Source organism: Xiphias gladius, chromosome 9, assembly GCF_016859285.1.
Source record: "Xiphias gladius isolate SHS-SW01 ecotype Sanya breed wild chromosome 9, ASM1685928v1, whole genome shotgun sequence".
Taxonomy (NCBI): domain Eukaryota; kingdom Metazoa; phylum Chordata; class Actinopteri; order Istiophoriformes; family Xiphiidae; genus Xiphias; species Xiphias gladius.
The window spans coordinates 18960980-18979721 of record NC_053408.1 but is presented as its reverse complement, the minus strand read 5'-3'; the positions used below and the strand labels follow the sequence as shown (position 1 = coordinate 18979721).

The 18742-nt window shown below is 39.5% G+C and overlaps 2 protein-coding genes across 2 annotated transcripts; both read right to left on the bottom strand.

The window, feature by feature from the left end:
* Positions 1 to 19: 19 nt before the first annotated feature.
* On the bottom strand, positions 20 to 14981 carry fdxr (ferredoxin reductase). The gene is made up of 12 exons (XM_040135986.1): positions 14381 to 14981; positions 13771 to 13874; positions 11704 to 11799; positions 9515 to 9637; positions 9297 to 9410; positions 9006 to 9107; positions 7191 to 7298; positions 4902 to 4986; positions 2926 to 3125; positions 2650 to 2821; positions 2322 to 2495; positions 20 to 825 (listed from the first exon to the last, which is right to left on the bottom strand). The coding sequence occupies exons 1-12, from the start codon at positions 14454 to 14456 to the stop codon at positions 695 to 697; spliced, it is 1485 nt and encodes a 494-aa protein (XP_039991920.1). The 5' UTR covers positions 14457 to 14981; the 3' UTR covers positions 20 to 694.
* Positions 14982 to 15814: 833 nt separating this feature from the next.
* On the bottom strand, positions 15815 to 18674 carry LOC120794467. Its single transcript, XM_040135567.1, has 4 exons — positions 18491 to 18674; positions 17415 to 17774; positions 17156 to 17280; positions 15815 to 17061 (listed from the first exon to the last, which is right to left on the bottom strand). Exons 1-4 carry the CDS (start codon positions 18567 to 18569, stop codon positions 16918 to 16920), a joined length of 708 nt encoding a protein of 235 aa, XP_039991501.1. The 5' UTR covers positions 18570 to 18674; the 3' UTR covers positions 15815 to 16917.
* Between the last annotated feature and the right edge of the window lie 68 nt (positions 18675 to 18742).

The following is an 18742-nucleotide window of genomic DNA, read 5'->3' as shown; positions in this document are numbered from 1 at the left end:
TAGTAGGATACATTCATGGTTGGTTTTGGTCTTCTCATGGGATTTGTTGACAATGAAAAAACATATAAGGTTATCATATAAATCAAGTATTCAAAGTCAAAATCTTTGCAATTTACCAACCCCCGTGTGTGATCTTAAAACACTTTAGATCTTAAAACCCACCATATAGGACATCTAAGCTAACAGTAAATATTTAGATTGCAACAGTAGGAAATTATACTCCAAGGTAGGAATAAAAGGATATATAAGTCACATTTTATTTTGTATAAAATATATTCATGATGGTAAATATGAATATATGAAGTGTGAGTGAAGTGCAAAAACATATTTTAGCCATCACATGGTTTTTACTCTTCAACATGCATACTGTAAATTACAATTCATAAGAAGAGGATTTTAGAGCAACATGAAACATCAACTTGGTCTTTCAGTGATTTAGATTGATACTGTTCACAAAAGGTACAAACTGAGAGGACATGGAGACACAGAATTAAGGGGTAAACTACAGCACCAACCAGCTTTTAATGTGTACCATGTGTACAAAATCAAGTAATTCCATGTTGAGTACTTCATAATGCCATTTATTTTCTGTGCGCATTGTGGTCAGTCTTTGAGGTCCCCATTGACAACAACTGCTGTTATTTTACACTGCAACAGTTACTGTGTTTACCTGAAAACAGTTTCTTGTCTTCAGTCATGTTCGAGCCAACTGGAGCATTTCCTCCACAGTAAGTAGTTTTTCTCTGGGTTTCCCCATGGCTTCGCCCCTCCTCATCTCCGCATTGTCAATCTTCTCCCAGTCTGAGAAAGTCACTGGTTTCACTCCTATAAACAATAAAATGCAACCCCCATTAGGCTGTGGCTTAATTTCCTTTGTGAGATCAACAGACAGCTTGTCACCAAATCAGTAAAATGTTACACAAAAACAGGACTGGTGTAGTGAATTTGGCCTTAGAAGTGGGAAATTTTGATTTTGTCATACTAGTTAGTATCATTTTTAGATGTGAAGTAATACTTATTGAACGCTTCAAAGCTGTCATGTAGCTTTTCTTTTTATTCATCAATAGCAGGAAAACTGCTATGAACCAAATACACTATCATATTTCTTTTAGCTTGAATCATGAGTCTAATGTTGCAGTGACAAGCAACATCTTCCTTTCCTTTAGGAAGCTTCTGTATAAGGGGTGTGTGTGTGTGCATTTAATAGGGAGCGAGAGAGCTAACTGATCGCATTTGCTGTAATAATATCACAAGTAGAAGAAATTGCCACTACATCTGCAATGAACCAATAGCAAAATCACATATTTTTTAAAAACTTGAATCAGAAGAACAGTTTCCTTTTCTGTTGGAAGCTTGTGCATAAGGAGCACGTGTGTGTCTATTAGAGAGGGATAGAAACGTGTTGGCACATGCTGTGATGACATTCATGTGTGAAGGAAGGTCAGGTATTATTTGAAAAGATTTCATATTGTGCAACATGGCCAGCAACCACATTCCGTCCAATCCCACGTGCTGCTGCTAGGTTGTGGGGGAGTAGCTCGTTTGCAACATACAACTTTTTTATTCTTTTAGTAGCTTTTGTGCCCTCTCCGGACAATCACATCCAGAGATGTGCAGAGTAGAGCATGGATGGATTATGAGACAACGGGACCACTGTCTGTGCCCAGAAAATAACTACGAACATACGAAGCGTTCCCTTTTGCTCGTTTTGTATCTCTTTGTAGCTGTTTTGTCACTTTTCGAGTCTCTTTGCAGTGGTTTGATTGAACTCCAAACAAAAAATGTTAACACTCATATTAAACAGAGGCGCCCTGATTCCTTGGGCCCCTGGACCTGTGCCTGGTAGGCCCGTTCAGTTCTCCATCCATGAGGTACACTCAGTTGGCAGTTTCTTAGGTACACCTAGCTAAACTTAAAACAGCCTAACGCAACGGTCCTGCAAGAACTCCTCCCTTCATGAAGGTTACAGTGTTTAGTTTTTGTTAACACTGTTTTAAAGAGTCGTTGATTCAACTGTATGATCATTTGGAGAATGCAGTTTGTGCTGCTGTTGAACTGTGTATTATACAGAGAAGTGTTTCTGTTATTGCTGATATAAATGAGATGGAGAGAATATCTGAAACGCTTTTTGGTATGATATAATTAAGGCTGCATTTGAAGCCTGTCTTGAAAGACAAAAATGCTTTGCAGTTTAATACAGGCATGAAATAATTTAAATGTCTCCATCTATCTCAGACTAGTGATTGCATACTGTAAACCCACGGGTCAGGTAAGAGGGCTCAGCAAAAGGTGGTAAAGCAACCAAATGGGCAGTGGAGTACCTCTCTCTTCCAGCAGAGCACCGATGATTTGTGAACCAGGCTTTGCAGCGGATACGTCCAACGTTCCCGAGTCCATGTCCTCCAGTAACGATCGTGCAGTGTCAAAACTGTTGTTCATAGTGGTGCCTATCACCCCAGTGGGGCCAGTTTTCAGCCAGCCACTACAATATAAACCTAGAAACAAAGATGAACTTACTACTGTTTTTTCTGCTCAATGTTATTTTTGGAAAAGAGTTAACCTGCTATGTAACCTTGTTCGATTATGTATGTATGTATACCCTTAATTGTTAAACACACGTTCACACACATACTGTACACAGGGCAATACCTGTAGCTTGTTGAACGCGGCCCATGCTGTTTGGGACGATGGCTTTGTGGGAGTCAAATGGCACTGATGGATCGATGGGAAGGCTCTTGTAGCCAATACTGCTGATGACCAGGCCGCAGGTCACATCCTCCACTTCTCCAGTGAGCACTGCACGTGCTCCCTCACCTGAACCCTGGTCGCACAGAGGTAACAAACTTGAGCCAAGCTAATATACTAAGCAGCTGCACATGGCTACATGAAGGCCCTCTCGAGTTTTAAAATCCAAATCCTGTTTACCTCCAGCCTGTTGACCGCCAGTCGGATGCCAGCTGTTCTGTTGCGCTCTGGGTCAGCCAGGACTTCGACGGGGCTCCGAAAGAATCGAAAGCCCCATACGCGGGACGCCTTGTTGCGTCTCTCCTGCTCCTTCTCTCCTGGGATATTCAAGGCTGTCTTCAACATCAGCTCTGTCAGACGCTTCCTGGGCCTTGGCAAATCTGACACAGTAAGATCATTTTTTTTACATTTCCAATGTTTTAGCTTACATTTAAAGTAGTTACAACCTCTATGCTGTATCACCGTGTGTGTACTTGTGTCTTAGTTCATGTATTTTATATACATATATATTTATATTTTTTTTTTCATTTGCTTATGTGTATGTATGTATGTATGTATGTATATATACACATATACAAATATATATATATATATACAGATACATATACATATACATACATATACATTTTTTATAAACAAAAGCTGTGTCTATATGTGTTCATAATATGGTATATTATTGATAGACCAGTATTTCTTTTGACTGGAGAAAAATGGATCCTTATGCTAATCAGACATTGTTTCATGTGTGGACGTGTTACTTAAATATTAAAACTGGAATGAAACAGACCAGAAACTCTTTGAGTATCTTTGAAAAAGCAACACCCCTCATCATAAATTTGGGGCCAATTTTTTGTACTAGTTTTGACCTGTTGTTTGGTAAAATTAGACTAAAAAGTGTACTTGACTAAAACTAGACTCTGATACATTAAAAACTTATTAATAATTAAAATATCCAACTTTTCTGTCGATTAACCTCAGACCAAAATGTGATTCTTGTTGACTAAAGCAAGACTAAAATGTTTTTGTCATTGAAAATCTTCCCTTTGGATTCACAGACTTCTGATCTGATGACTAAGACTACATCTAAAAATAGCTGCCAAAATCAACAGAGGTATGTATGTACGTGTGTGTGCCTGTTTGGGTTTTCAGCTGTTTATTTGTACGTAGTCATCATGTGTCATCAGTTTATCTGAGAAAACCTGTGCATATGTATGCACAACGCAGATGCCATTTATCAAAAATACATACAAGGATCTACACATCCACATTTCACATAAATGTCAGAAACCTCCACCCCCTGCTGTGAAACTTCCAGTTTGTTTGGTTTTTTTTGAAAAATGTTTAGACTCATGCCTCTTTATTAACTTCCTGTAACCTCATGCTTTTTGGAAAAACAAACCAGTCATCACTTCTGTGCTGCTAAAATTATCACCGCTAGTGCAATTCTGGAAAACAAGACAGACACAAACCATTTGATCCTTCACTCACGGCTTATAACACTTAACAGAAATGAGATCAAGGTTCTAATAATCAGCCATGAACAGAGGCAAGGAGACTGTTATCACTATAACCCTGAACATGCTCCGCACCATCCATCGGCTCAATGTCATTTCTATGGTAAGGATGAGGAAAAGCCAGAAGGTCATCGGGACGAGGAGAGTGCATAGTGCTGCGTTTCTTAACCTGCAGTGTGTTACGCCAGCAGAAACCCCTTTGAACCACAGATCATCTGACATCAGCTCTCTTTACTGGTTAACAGTTTCCATTGACCTCATCACATGACCTCGTATGAGCTGTAGGTATCATCGTTCTAGCTGTTAACCACAGCATACATTTCTTCATTTCATCAGACATTTTCAACAGTTTCTGTATTAGTCAGACACTTATTTCTTGTGAACTCTTAATTTCAGCACATGCAGTCCTCTCACATGTTCTTAATGCTCGTGTGGTAAAAAAAATAAATAAAGTTTGCCTTTCTTATTCTGTTGTGTTGCATTTACAGTATACTGTATGAAATTGATTCAAAGATATAAAATACCCAAATTCTTAGGCTTTGATCAACTAAAAGAGAATAGAACTGACTGACGAGGAAGTAAAAAAAGGAAGTGCCATGCCCCCAAAGAGGAAAATTATTAAGATAAAATGTTATGTCATACCTTTAAGAGCCTCTGTGACACCCTCAAAATCAGCCACCACCATCTCAGGTCTGCTGTCTGGCAGGTTCACCATTTCTCTAAGCTCCTGTAGAAAAGGAGAACATAGAGTCCTCTTTGAAATTATTGGCTCCTCTGAATTCTAAGCAGAGAATTTAGAATATCTTCAGAAATAAATGCAAATGAACCCCTGACACAATCATTGGCACCCTTCACTAATATTTGGCTGCAGGACCTTTGGCAACAATGGCAGCCTCTAAACGTTTCTTGTAGCCATCTAGAAGTTTTTTGCACCTGTCTGCTGGTAGTTTCTGCTACTCTTCCATTGCTGTGTGTTAAAGCTCTTAAGTTTGTAGGAGTTCTTTTAGCAATGGCAGATTTCAGCTCTCTCCAAAGGTTTTCAATGGGACTTAGGTCAGGACTAAATACTGGCCAGTTTAAAACAGTCCATCTTTTCCTTTTCAACCATTCTTTTGTGCTGCTGGATGTTTGCTTTGGGTCCTTGTCCTGCTGAAAGACCCAAGACCTTCACCTCAGACCTAGTTTTCTGACACTAGGCTAAAATGCCTTTGTAATCTTCTGATTACATTTTTCCTTTGACACATTCAATGCTTCCAGGGCAAGAGGCAACAAAGCAGCTCCACAGCATGACAGAACCTCCACCATGTTTTACTGTAAGCAGGGTTTTCTCTTCCTTCTGGGCTTCATTTAATCACCTGTAAACAAACTGATGCTCTGCATCCCAAAAGAGCTCTACTTTGGTTTCACCTGTCCATAGAACATTATCCCAGAAAGACTGTAGCTTATCTATGAAAGTTTTTGCAAACTTTTGTCTTGTCTTTATGTGCCTTCTTTCAACAGTGGTGTCCTCCTTCCTCTTCGCCTATCGAGCCCTACTTGGTTTAGTGTGCGTTGTCTTGCATGGTGTTTTTTTTCCACAATCCACATCAACCTTCGCAGACTTCTCTCACTGAATTACTTCTTAGCACCACGTCCTGGAAGCGTCTTAACAGTTTTATGACTGTGAAACTTCTTGATAACATTATGAACTGTTGAACAGGGATTTCCAGATTTTTGTCGATTGCCTTGTAGCCTTTGGAATTGTTACATTTTGATAATAACATTTCTTATGCTCTCAGACAGCTCTCTTGTCTTTGATATTGTAAAATAGAAACTGGGATCAATTAGCCTCTTTTTATAGAGTAAAACCATGATTGATTGTTTAATTCAGGTCATGTGAACACTGAAAATTGAGCACAGGTGAGTTTTATGTGCTTTTTATTTTGTTTGAGGAACTAATTTAAATTCATCAAAAGGGTGCCAATAATTGTGTCAAGTTTTATTTCACTATATTAAAGATTTTCTGTTGTTGTAGTTCAGTAACTTTGTACATTTTACTAAATATTCTTATTATACACAACTGGTCCATTTGCATTTATTTCTGAGGATATTGGGGTGCCAAAAATTTCAGCCCGGACTGTAGCTGTGTGTACAGTAAATAATTAACTAAGAGTAATGGATAAACAGTTGAAATAATGAGATGAAAGTAATGGATAAACAGTAAAAATAACTAGCAAAAAGTAAGCAATAAATGGTTAAAAAGTCCAGCTTCTGCAACTCCTTGTCATTGTGGTGTGAATGCAAACTTGACAAAACTGACCTTAACATTGACAATTCAATCATATGCAAAAATATTGTAACAATATTCACTTTTATGTAGCGATAATTAATATCCACTTTAAATATCATTTGAAATGAACGCGTGAAACATGGCAGGTGGGTCTGATGAAGAGTACTTCATCTGACAGGAATGAGGTTGTACATCTGACAAACAGGTTGGTAATAATTCCTCAATCTACAGATGAATTGTGTACGCACAGCTACAGCAAGTAGCTGACAGTCGGTCAAAGTCAGTGGACTTTTTTAATCTTCCGAATAAGTGTGGCTAAACTTTAGATTTGATGGCTCACATTTCTTGCCTTATCAGACCGCTGATGACGGTGTCTTCCCAGATCCTCACAAGAAGTTGTAATAAACCAGAGTTATCATTTAAACAGACCTGAACTGTGAGTTTGATGGTTAAATCATGGAGTGATGGCAGAAAATTTCACTTGGAGCTGTCTTATGTGTGGCCTTGAATAGATGTCATTTGGGATGCTGTTGCATGCAGTAGCCTGTGTGTTGCATTTCTAAAGCAAGATGACAGTTCAAGCTGAGAGATTTTTCTTTCTTTTTAAAAAAGGTAATAGTTTTTATTCTTCTCTCAAAAAGACTTTTTCCAGTGACACGCACCTTGATTGTGCAAGCAACCTGCATGGGTCCTCTCCTGCCAACAATCAGCACCCTGCGGACCTGGCTCTCTGCCAGAGCCTCCAGGGCTGGCTGGGTGATGTCAGTCTTCTGCAATAAAATGAGACCTTTTCCATTACAGTCTCTTCAAAAAACGCATTTTCCTCTGAAAAACTGGATTTCTGAGGGGTTGTAAAGTTGATGTTTAGCATTCCAAAAAAAGTATTATTTTCTTTCTTTTCTGATGTTCTTTCTGGTGATGTATGTGAAGAATTATGTGACGTTTTCGTAAATGTACTATTGATAACATGAAGGTTCTGTAGTTGGCACTCTTTTCTTTGTCTGTACAAGAATCGTGCTCAATTTCACAAACCAGCTCTTCTTGTTTTTATTCCAAACAAAACAGTACATACAACAATACTATCATTAAGCTCTTGTTGATTGAAGGTGTATTGACTGGTCAAAGGCGTGAGGCGCAGGTCTTCATGGATCTTTACAGTTTTCCCATGTCCGTGTACCTTACTTTTTACAAATTACTGTGAAATCTTTTGACCTTTGAGTTTTTGGTTCTTCAGACATGAGCGTACTGTTTGTTTATATGAAATATACTTGCATGAAAGGTGGCATTTCACATTTAGAACAGTACAACTGCATGTTTCTGCCTGATTTGGTACCTGATCAGCCCAATTTCACAGTTTTTTCCACACATATTAAGTGGTCCACATATATAACAAATCATGAAAATAATCTGCAACTTTGTAAATCAATCAATTCAGGTGATCTGAGCTACCGTCACATACGTAACTCAAACACTTTTATTTCAAGTCAAACTACTTAGATTCTTGGACGTGAAAGTTCATTTTGACCTTTTGACCTAACAGCAGTTTAACAAAAAAATAAAATAATAATAATAATAATAAAACGAAATCAATAAATTATGTAATTTAAAAAATCTATTACCTTCTTTCTGCCTTTTTCTGCAGCTTTCATCAACATCTCTTGGTCTTCCCGAGTGGATGGCGTTTGTTCAGTTGTCATAATCTGACCTAACTATTGAACTGTGGTCCTATGATACATGAGGTTGAAAGCTCCAGAAAAACTGTGGTAAGTGAACCTTGAGTGAAGATTTTTTTGGTCTAACTAGTTAAATTCTGTATATAGCTCTTCCCTCTCCTTGTGTGCAATTCATATATGTATGACTCATTTATTTTACTATAAGTACATACACTACAGTTGATAACCTTTCCCTTATTTGTGTTTCCATGCTAGCTTCTTCATGATTATCCACCCGTTTTTTGTCTCTTCACTGACTGGATCTTATTTTAGTTGTCATTTTAACTGTTCTGTCTTAAATTCGACTTCTGTGATGCTAAATTTATATGTTGTAGCACTGAGGTTGTACTTAGTGGTGATGTTTTACTGGACTGAATTATGTTGAGAGATGTTTAAAAATTAGAAACACCTCTCAATGTAATGTAGTCTAGTACATCACCACTTTTAACTATGTAAAGACAGATGTTGAGCTGTTGTATTGGCCTTCATTGTTATAAATTCAGGCCATCTTGATAAAAGCAACGTTGTTTTTCCTCCTTCTCAAACTCAACCATGACCTGCTTCAACAGCTTTCGGGATTATTTTAGCAGATAAAAAGCCCTGAATGAATTAGTGCCTTCATGTCTCCGAAGTTGAAAACCCGTCTCTTCTGTCTTTAATATATCCTTTGTGGGCATCATACATTTGAGATCATGTTGAGTGGTTGTATCACTTTTTTTTATTACTATATTTTTATCTAAAATAATCAGGCTGTGTGTTTCTTACCTTTAAAATGTCAAAGGGAGATAACAGGACTCTTGCTACATCAAGGGCCACGTTACCTTGTCCCAGGATGACTGCTGTTTCACAACTCAGGCCTGGATTCAGCTGAATAGAATAACAGAGACATGAGAGAGAAACTGAGACTTGATGCTAAAGGAGCAGAACAGGATGTAGATATACAAGAGGAAGATGACTGATCTGATAACCTTTCAGATCTTATGTGAGCTGACATTTTTTAGACAAGGCAACAGCCACTTGATTTAGGGGAAATATTCTTTTGATTGTAATGGATACCTCTCGACAGCTGGGCAGCCCGTTGTACCAGCCCACAAAGTCTTTGGCAGAGTACACACCAGCCAAGTCTTCTCCTGGCACTCCCATACTCCTGTTTCCCTCTGCCCCGTAACTCTACCATAAAATATACAAAAAAAATAATGCATAAAGATGCTTATGTGATTTTATTTGAAGGTGACTTCCGGTGCAGACAGCGTATCGATTTTTCATGGTTTTACCAGTATGACAGCATGGTAGGCTTGCTGCAGCTCTTCAACACTCACATCCTTCCCCACATTCACATTACCATAGAAACTGCAGCATGAATGTTTGGCCGTCTGCGTGAATGTGTTGATGACGTTCTGAGGAGATGAACAGAACAGAGGTGTTAAAATAAAACGACTAAAAACAGCCTCATTAGCCCATGTAGTGGGGAGTAAACCGCAATAAGACTGAATTGGACATCAGTATGATTGAGTCAGTTTAATAATGAATGCAAGTATTTTATTCCAGTATGAGGAAAAACTGGATTAAGATATAGGCACCAGTTTGTTACGGGAGCATTATTCTCTACACCACAAAACCAAGACAACTACACCAATAGGCTTCAGTAAACGTATGCCAATTTAGCTACTAGGAGTTCCTGTTTGCGATTTACCCATGGACGTACAGAAAAGCATCACTGAATTACTCTGATACTGAGGAAAACTTAAAAACACGATGACTCGTTGTAAGAAGTGTCTCTTTTCTGTTATTTCCAACCAGATTTATAGATGTTTGCCTCACGTCATAGTTATTCTGAGTCTATGACTAACTTTTAATGTATTTTAGTGATATAAGGGGCTGCTGCCTGATTTATCTCTGTGATTGTGTGTGTGTGTGTGTGTGTGTGTGTGTGTGTTTGTGTGTGTATGTGTGTGCGCGTGTCAGAGCGTTTGGACTTATGCCGCAGTGAGAGGACAGCCTCTACACTAAGACCATGGCTTGTCTTTCTTAATTTTACAGATAGTCAAAAGTTCAGCTGCTGAAAGCAACTTATTTAAACCTAAAGTGGCTATTTAAGTGACAGTTTCACATTTCGTCTGATGTTGAATTAAAATCTGTGTAATGATCTTTTCTTCCATTACACCACTCTGCTGAGATAGTGATACTTATTCGTATTTGAAGTCTCTGCCATGCACATTAATCTCCAGTAGAAATCTAACTAACACTTAAATGAGAAGATACATGCCGTTCTCATACCTGTAGGGTAAATATGAAGCTTAGCTTAGCATAAAGACCAGAAATGGGGAAACAGATAGCTCAGAGATACCTCTGTCCAAGGTTTAAAAAAACAAAAAAAAACAAAAAAAACAAGACACACCCAGTGAGACCTCATAAGTTTACTTATTAACATGTTGTATCTCGTCCGTTTAGACACACACATTTAAAAAAAACCGTTTGTGGTTTTATTGGGAGTTACATGCTTAAACCTGCGCTCACCAACTGCACCTGGTAACCCGCGCTGTAGCCAGAAACTATGCACAGAAATGTTGAGCTCATAGACAAACTGTTGTTAAAAACCACCTAAAATCCGGAATGAATGTTTTTACATTTCGGTTTGTGCCTGGATTTAACAAACGTGATACAATGTGTTCATTCGTGAGCTCTAGAGGTGTTGGTAGGTATATTTTTTCCCTTTACAAAGAGCCAGGCTAGTTGTTTCCCCCTGCTTCCAGTCTTTCTGCTAAGCTAGGCTAACCACACCCTGACTCAAACTAAAACTGTCCTAAATAGAGCTGCAACAATAAGAAAATTAATCTGCAAGTGTTTTGATATTGATTTGATACGTCCCTCTTCCAGGATGGACAGACCTCACCCTCGCGCGTTTAATCTATGACACCACCGCAGCCTCCATCCTCTACAACTGTATCAACATGAGCCGGCAGTGACTCATGTACGTGCTAGTTGAACACATGAAGAGGGGCTTGCAATGTCGTTCCTCTGTTGTCTAAAGCTAGACGGACAGGTATCAGATTAAGTATGTCATATGTCGTTAGTGTCCCTTTTTACTCAGACACTTTGTCGTTCAAGGTTTCCAGACAGGCTGGAAGAAAAAGTGACACTTTTTATCTGATAAACCTTCGATGCTGCACTACCACAAGAATTTTAGTAAACACGGTTGTCTGCTTTTCCTAAAAAGAAGGCTCAAGGTCTTAAAGGAGAGTAGAAATCGTCACAGCTCATGATCAGAGAGGACAAACGAATTATGTCGGCATTAATAAAGCATTCTTACTTTCTTTGCATTATGACGTAACACAAAACTGCAGCCAAAGATGAAAAGCTGACTGGGTGGAAACTTCAAAACCTGATGAGAGAACTGTGCTTATATGATAGAAAGTGTTGGGCAATTGTTGGTTCTCTAGCACATCTCATTAGGAGTAGAGACCTTGACTTCAGGATGATCAGGGGCCACTCCGAACCTGACCAGGCCGAAGGGGACGGGAAGCCGCTCATAAATGTCCACCTCAATGTCCTGACGGGCCTGAGAGGACGAAAAAAGGGAAAGGGAAAAACAGTGACAAATGCAAAACTGAATGCTTTTGATTATAGTTGTTGCAAATATGCAAAGACTGGAAAGAGTTTCCTAATAAGACCGTTGTGTCCTTCAGGGAGAAATACAAGATAACACTGTTATTGGTTTAGCTTTTTGAAACATTATAATTTCTAAACATCAGCATGTCAGCATCGTCGTCATGAGCACGTTAGCATGCTGACATTAGCATTTAGCTCAAAGCAACACTGTGCTTAAGTACAGCCTCACAGAGCTGCTAGCATGGCTGCAGATTCTTGGTCTTACTATCCAGTAAATCCTATAATTAAAGAGACATAAACTATTACAAACAAATCAAAACAAAATTTAAGAGAGAACTGGGAAAGGGATTGTATTTCAAATATAGGAGAGGACATCGTGTTGGCTAATTCTGGTTGCTCGGCTAACATCTTACATCAGTTAGAGCTCAGGAAGAAACAGTGGGGAATTTTACAAACTTACTTAAATTACTGTCAGAAGTGCTTTTATTTTTAAAAGTGACTTTCATGTGCTCAAAATTAGGGCTGTCCCCCAACAATCAACTAAATGTTAGTCGATGAGAAGAGCCTTGGTCAACCAAGTTTTAATTGGTTTGAAAAAAAACAAAAAAAGTGGATGGAAGGAAGTGGCGACACTCTTTCATCCAGTCAGTCGCAGACAGACATCGTTTACAGTTGATTCCTGCGGTTATTACATAGGAAGTACATATGGCGGGCAGGAAATCCAAAGTGTGGGATCATTTCGAGAGGGTAGAGGAGGACCCAAAGGAGGTGACATGCAAACTCTACAGGCAGACGTTTGCCGGTCATTCGTCAACCTCAAACATGGCTTATTAGTCCAAACATGTAAGTGGCCTGCCGTTAGACTCGTGGCATGGCTGCTCGCTCTAACGTTAGATAGCCCACTAGACAAATATGTGCTACTTAGGCTTAACCAAGTGTTCATGTGGGACAGGGGAAGCTAAATGACCTCACGTACTGCATCCTTAACTTGATGTGCATTTCTCTCTACAGGCACATGTTAACAAAAATGTCCAGACCGTCTCCTTGCTGGTTTTTTCCGACACTTACTACTTTTGCCGGTGTTGCTGCAGCTCGATTCGTCTGTGCGTTTGTGAAATTGATATCTTAAAGGCTCGTTATAAGTTATCGCGTCGGTGTTTCAAGTTCATAAGTTGCGTGACGTTTTGAAATACGCCAACAAAACGCCGAGCCTCCTCGCTGGTTGCTCCGACACATTCAGAATCAGTACCGCTTTTGCCGATGACACTGTTTTAGGTGGGTCAGGGTGGGACTTAATGGTGGGGCTTGATACAGTGGTAGAGTAATTTTTGGAATACATCACAACCTTTAAAATAAGAATGAATTAATGTCATTTGAAAAATACAATAAAGAAAAAAAATGTGCACTGTATTGCCACTGTTAGAGACTGGGAGTGTTTTCTATCCTCACCCATAAACATAAGAATGATAACTATTTTGGATAACACTGACCGGTACCCTGTGAAAAACGCAGGCAGAAGACCACGATGCCTGTTTGGATTGGGCGATATGACAAATTATACCTTGACATCCTAACAATTTGTCAACTGTTAAGAGATTTTGCCACATCGTTTCTAACATGCTATCCCTTTAATATCTTTGGGTGTATTGGGCCGTTGTCAGCAGTGTTTCAAATCAGGGAGCAGAGCTGCTTCAAGCCGACGCTGTTTTTTTCAATACAGTAAAGAAGTACCTCGGATTGTCAGGTGTTTAATCCTTGCCCGGTTATTTTATTCATAAACTCTTTCTAATTTTCCCCAAAATGTACTATGCTGTATATAAATAATCACGATATAAAAGGATATATATACTGTGATAGAAGAGTCTCCATGTCACCCAATCCTGATGCCTACATTGTCCACCATTGCCAAAACAGGATTTACCTTGATCAAATGCTGTGCCGTGTAGAAACCTGCTGGGCCGCTTCCGATTATACACACCTTTGGGCTGCAGGAGGAAAAAGATGCCTTCCCACTCCCACTCATACCTACAGAATCAACAGATCGGAGAAAGCTGAGAAACACACCTCACCCTTTTTTTTTTTTTTTTTTTTTGGGGACTGCAGTGGGTTTGCACAAACACGGAAAGGTCTGAACGTGTAGTAGACCACCGTCCTGGCGCCGTCATGTAATCCCCCAGGCAGGTGCATGACAGTTCAGCCTGGAGTACCACGAGTCATGCGGCTACTGTGCTGCCCACTACGGCTGGTTTCAATGAAAGACTACCAGAGTCAGGCATAAAGTTGGACGGCATTGTAATTGATCGATATGAGTGCTGCCTGGGATATTTGTTATGTGCCAAATTGCAGGGTGAAGTCTAATCTTTAAAGTTTTAAGCATATCTTCGAGCGGGTATGTAGTCTTGCCAATAAGCAACTTAGACAACCAATCATTTTTTTAAACTTTGCTCCCCCCACACAGGAAAACTATCGGTCAACTCATATGGCTACATGGTAAGTGCATCGAGGCTAAGACGTGGTTTCAGAGTGCTCACCATCATGAAGTTGAAGTATCCATCTTCCTGAAGTCCACAGCTTCAGCTTGGAGAACAGCAATTTATGGCCGCTCATCTTTTTTTGTTTGTTTTGTTTTTTTCCCCTGGCTACAGACGACAGCCAGGAAAGGTGCACCTGTCCGGCTCTAAACAAAGAAATCGTTCAATCCTGTGTGTGGTTTTCTTGTTATTCGGTAACAGGCTTCACATGGCTGCCTGTGCTTTGAGCTTTGGACAGTCAGCAGGACGGAGAGCAAAAGCCAAGGTGAAAAACCTTTATCTCCCCTGGGTGGTTTTCTCAGGCTGTGTGCCATCAACTAGCTAGCTTATGCTAACAGTTCTCTACATTTACGCGCTTCAAAACGCGTTTGGTTTATTACACAAATATTAACTTTATCCCACAGTTGTACTATTATCATCTACACAGACTGTTTTCAAGGCTGCATTGTGTGTTACACCCACAACAGTCCGTGGTAAAACCAGCAGTTCAGTACGTAGGTTCCTCAGCAACAGTGTAGTTTTAGGTATTTTTTTTAATATAAATTGGATACCGCTTTTCTACGTGTTTTACCATTGACTGCCAAGCTTCTATTACCGAGTATCATCCTAGGTTTGTATGTGACAACGAGGGGCATTGTGCCACAGAAACTATTTTGTATGGTAAAGTTGTTTCTCTGAGTTGGAAATCAGAGCATCAAGATGTTAAGCCTGAATGGTCCAATGCTAAGAAATAAAATGTGAATCTTAACTTTGAAAATGGGACTGAATGATAATTACTGTTGGAAGTGCTTTTATTTGTATAAGCTACTTTTATGTAGTAAAAAAAGAAAAGAAAATTGAATTACAAAAAAAAAAAAAAAACACATCAAAGAGCTATACAGTCAGATGGCTGAACATGAACATGGCTAAAAAGATCACATAGGGCGAGCTCATGCTTCAACTTTAAAATATTTCTACAAAAAACTATGCAACATTTAGGACAACTACTCACTTTTTTGCATATCATTTTTATATAAAGAGATCAACATGTGCTGACATTGACTGCTCACTCAAAAATACCTGCTTAATCCACACAAATAGATCTGCAAGGTATTTCCTGTCTTACTTATAGCAGGTGTGTCAGGTGATACATATGAGCATATATTTAAAAGGCATAAACCAAAAGCCAAAGTACACAGGGATCAATTGTTTGGGGAGTGACACGTATAGGGGTGTATTGGCTTTTTAAGCATTTATTCTCAAGCATTGAGGAAGGGCTGGAAAGATGAGGAAAAAGCTATTAACACTTGATTATTTTTTCAAAGTTGGCCAGTAAGCCAAAACATTGAAACCCCATGAGGGCCATTGTTTTGTGCAAAATCTAAATACCTTCACATATGACTATTTTGTGTCTGGATATCGCACATCAAAGAGCTATACAGTCAGATGGCTGAACATGAACATGGCTAAAAAGATCACATAAGGCGAGCTCATGCTTCAACTTTAAAATATTTCTACAAAAAACTATGCAACATTTAGGACAACTACTCACTTTTTTGCATATCATTTTTATATAAAGAGATCAACATGTGCTGACATTGACTGCTCACTCAAAAATACCTGCTTAATCCACACAAACAGATCTGCAAGGTATTTCCTGTCTTACTTATAGCAGGTGTGTCAGGTGATACATATGAGCATCCATTTAAAAGGCATAAACTAAAAGCCAAAGTACACAGGGATCAATTGTTTGGGGAGTGACACATATAGGGGTGTATTGGCTTTTTAAGCATTTATTCTCAAGCATTGAGGAAGGGCTGGAAAGATGAGGAAAAAGCTATTAACACTTGATTATTTTTTCAAAGTTGGCCAGTAAGCCAAAACATTGAAACCCCATGAGGGCCATTGTTTTGTGCAAAATCTAAATACCTTCACATATGACTATTTTGTGTCTGGATATCAAAAAAAAAAAAAAATTAGATGGATTTTCTCTTTTTCCTCCAGGATAAGGGGTTAAGTGGTGACTTTTTGGTAGTATTTTAAGACTCTTCAAAGGAAAAACAAAACTGGAAAAAGCTAAGATTTAATGTACATATCTAGTCAGGGAGACAACTGTGGTTCACATTTGTTTGAAAGTTCAAAATCTATTTATGAGACACAATGGAAAAAAATACATTAAACATGTAGCAATACTCAAAAGGTCAAGCAAACATGTTGCACCACAAGGAATAAAAAAAGAAAAAAGAAAAAAAATGTTTGTTTTCTTTTAAACAATACTGTTCACGTACGAAACAGCCTTACACGCCACATCAGCCAGGATGTGGTAGCTCAGTCAGTTTTTCTGCAAAGAAAAAACAAATTGTGTATGAAAGAAAATGAAAGGCAGAACAAGAGGTGAGACGCCTTTCATGGGTTGAGCACATTACGAGCGGCTGAAACAAAAGACACCTTAATCGTGTATTACAAACCCTCCGTGCAATAGATTTACTGCATAGGTGACACACAGTTTTCCAAAGAATCCTCATCTCTGATCACCATCTTTGCACAAACTCTTTGGATTACAGAATGCCCCTGAAGTCCAAAGTATTTGCAGATGGGTTCAAGTAGGCACAATGCTGAATTCTGTGCTGAGGACAGACATGCTGAGGGCTGATATATCTGGTGGATTTTATGGCTCTGGCAGGTCTGAAGTGCCTTTTAAACTGTGGGAACACAAAGAAAACACGTTAATTTGAACACAGGGGCCTGGTCTTTGCTCTTGCATGCTTTGCTCTCGCAAGCCTGCCTCATACTTACTCGTTTGCGTCTCAAAATCAAAATCAGCGCTCCGGTGAAGAGAAACAGTACGACAGCTGTCACACTAAAGGAAATCATGATGAGACCCTCAATGTGGTCCTTGCATTGTTCCTGGGGCTCCTTCTCTGTGAGGAAAAGCGTCAGAAGAAGAAAGGTAAATCAAGGTCAAAAAAAGTTATCGCTTTTTTTTTTTTCTTTTTTCTTTTTTTAAATATCAAAGGACAGTGTGTGTGCCTGTTTGAACTCAAATTCCCTTCACCTCTGACAATGATAATGGTGCCATTGCTGGACTGGGTCTCTCGCGTCGCCGTCTGTGGTTTGAAGTGACTCCAGGTGCAGTAATACAAGTCTGTGTCATCCAACGCCAGCAGAGACAGCCGCAAAGTGAACCCGTAGCTAGGACCGTAGCTAGGAGTCACGTGAATCCGGCCTATAAATTTGGCAGACGTCGTATTCTTGGTGACCAGTCTGTTTTGCAAGGCTAGGTACACAATGTCCCCTTCACCATGGAAACGCCGGTTCAGGTAGAGCCCCATCGGTTCAGACAACGATGTGGAGCATGTGATCTCAGCAGATGAGTTTACTCTCATCAGAGAGATGGACAAGGGGTTTTGAGAAACTGTAGGGAGAGACAGAGATCCGTGCTGAGTGCCTCACCTCAACTGCAGTGGAGTGCGTCACTCCAAAAATGACTAAACGTGATCAATTTAAGCACCAGTGTTAAAGGGATTTCACACAAGGGGCTAAAAGATGCTGTCAGACAGTGGCGGAAAGTAAATAAGTACATTTACTCAAGTACTGTTCTCAAGTGCAGTTTTAGGTACCTTTACCTAAGTATCATCATTTCATGCCACTTTATACATCTACGCTACTACATTTCAGTGGGAAATGTACTTTGCATTTAACTAGATTCACCTGACATAGTCACCAGTAGCTAAAATGAGCTTCACCTTGTAAAATGCTACTATGTCAGTCACGGTATTCTTCTGCAGAGCGAGGGTTGTTACTTTTAATACTTTAAGTGCATTTTGCTGACTTACTTTTAATTCAGTAGAATTTTTGAATGAAGGACTTTTGCTTGCAATTCATTGTAGTACTAGTACTTTTACTTAAGCGGGGGAAAAAAATCAACGAGTCATTTCTCCACCACTGCTTTTAGAGACTCTGCTCAGAGGACAAAAACATGATGGGGCTGCAAGCAAACCGGAAAAGATGACTCAGATTCAGATTGTTTATTTTTTTTAATTTAAAAACCCAAAACCTATCCATTCTTTCTCTCTCTCGCGCTCTCTCTCTCTCTCTCTCTCTCTCACACGCATGCACACATGCACTCACCTGTCCAGGGGTTGAGTATCACCACAGCAGGCATGCAGAGTAATCCCAGCACACAGCTCCACCAGTGGGCTTTCATCATGCACGATGGGCTGCAGGCAGGCTACCACAGACTCAGCCCAGGATGCAGCAGCCTGGCTGACTGACTGACTGACAGGCTGACTGTTACATGAATGCTTAAAAAGAGCAGTGTGGCGTACAAAGGAAATGTGACACTGACTCTTGTTGCTTTTTAACAGCTATGTGTGGGTGTGA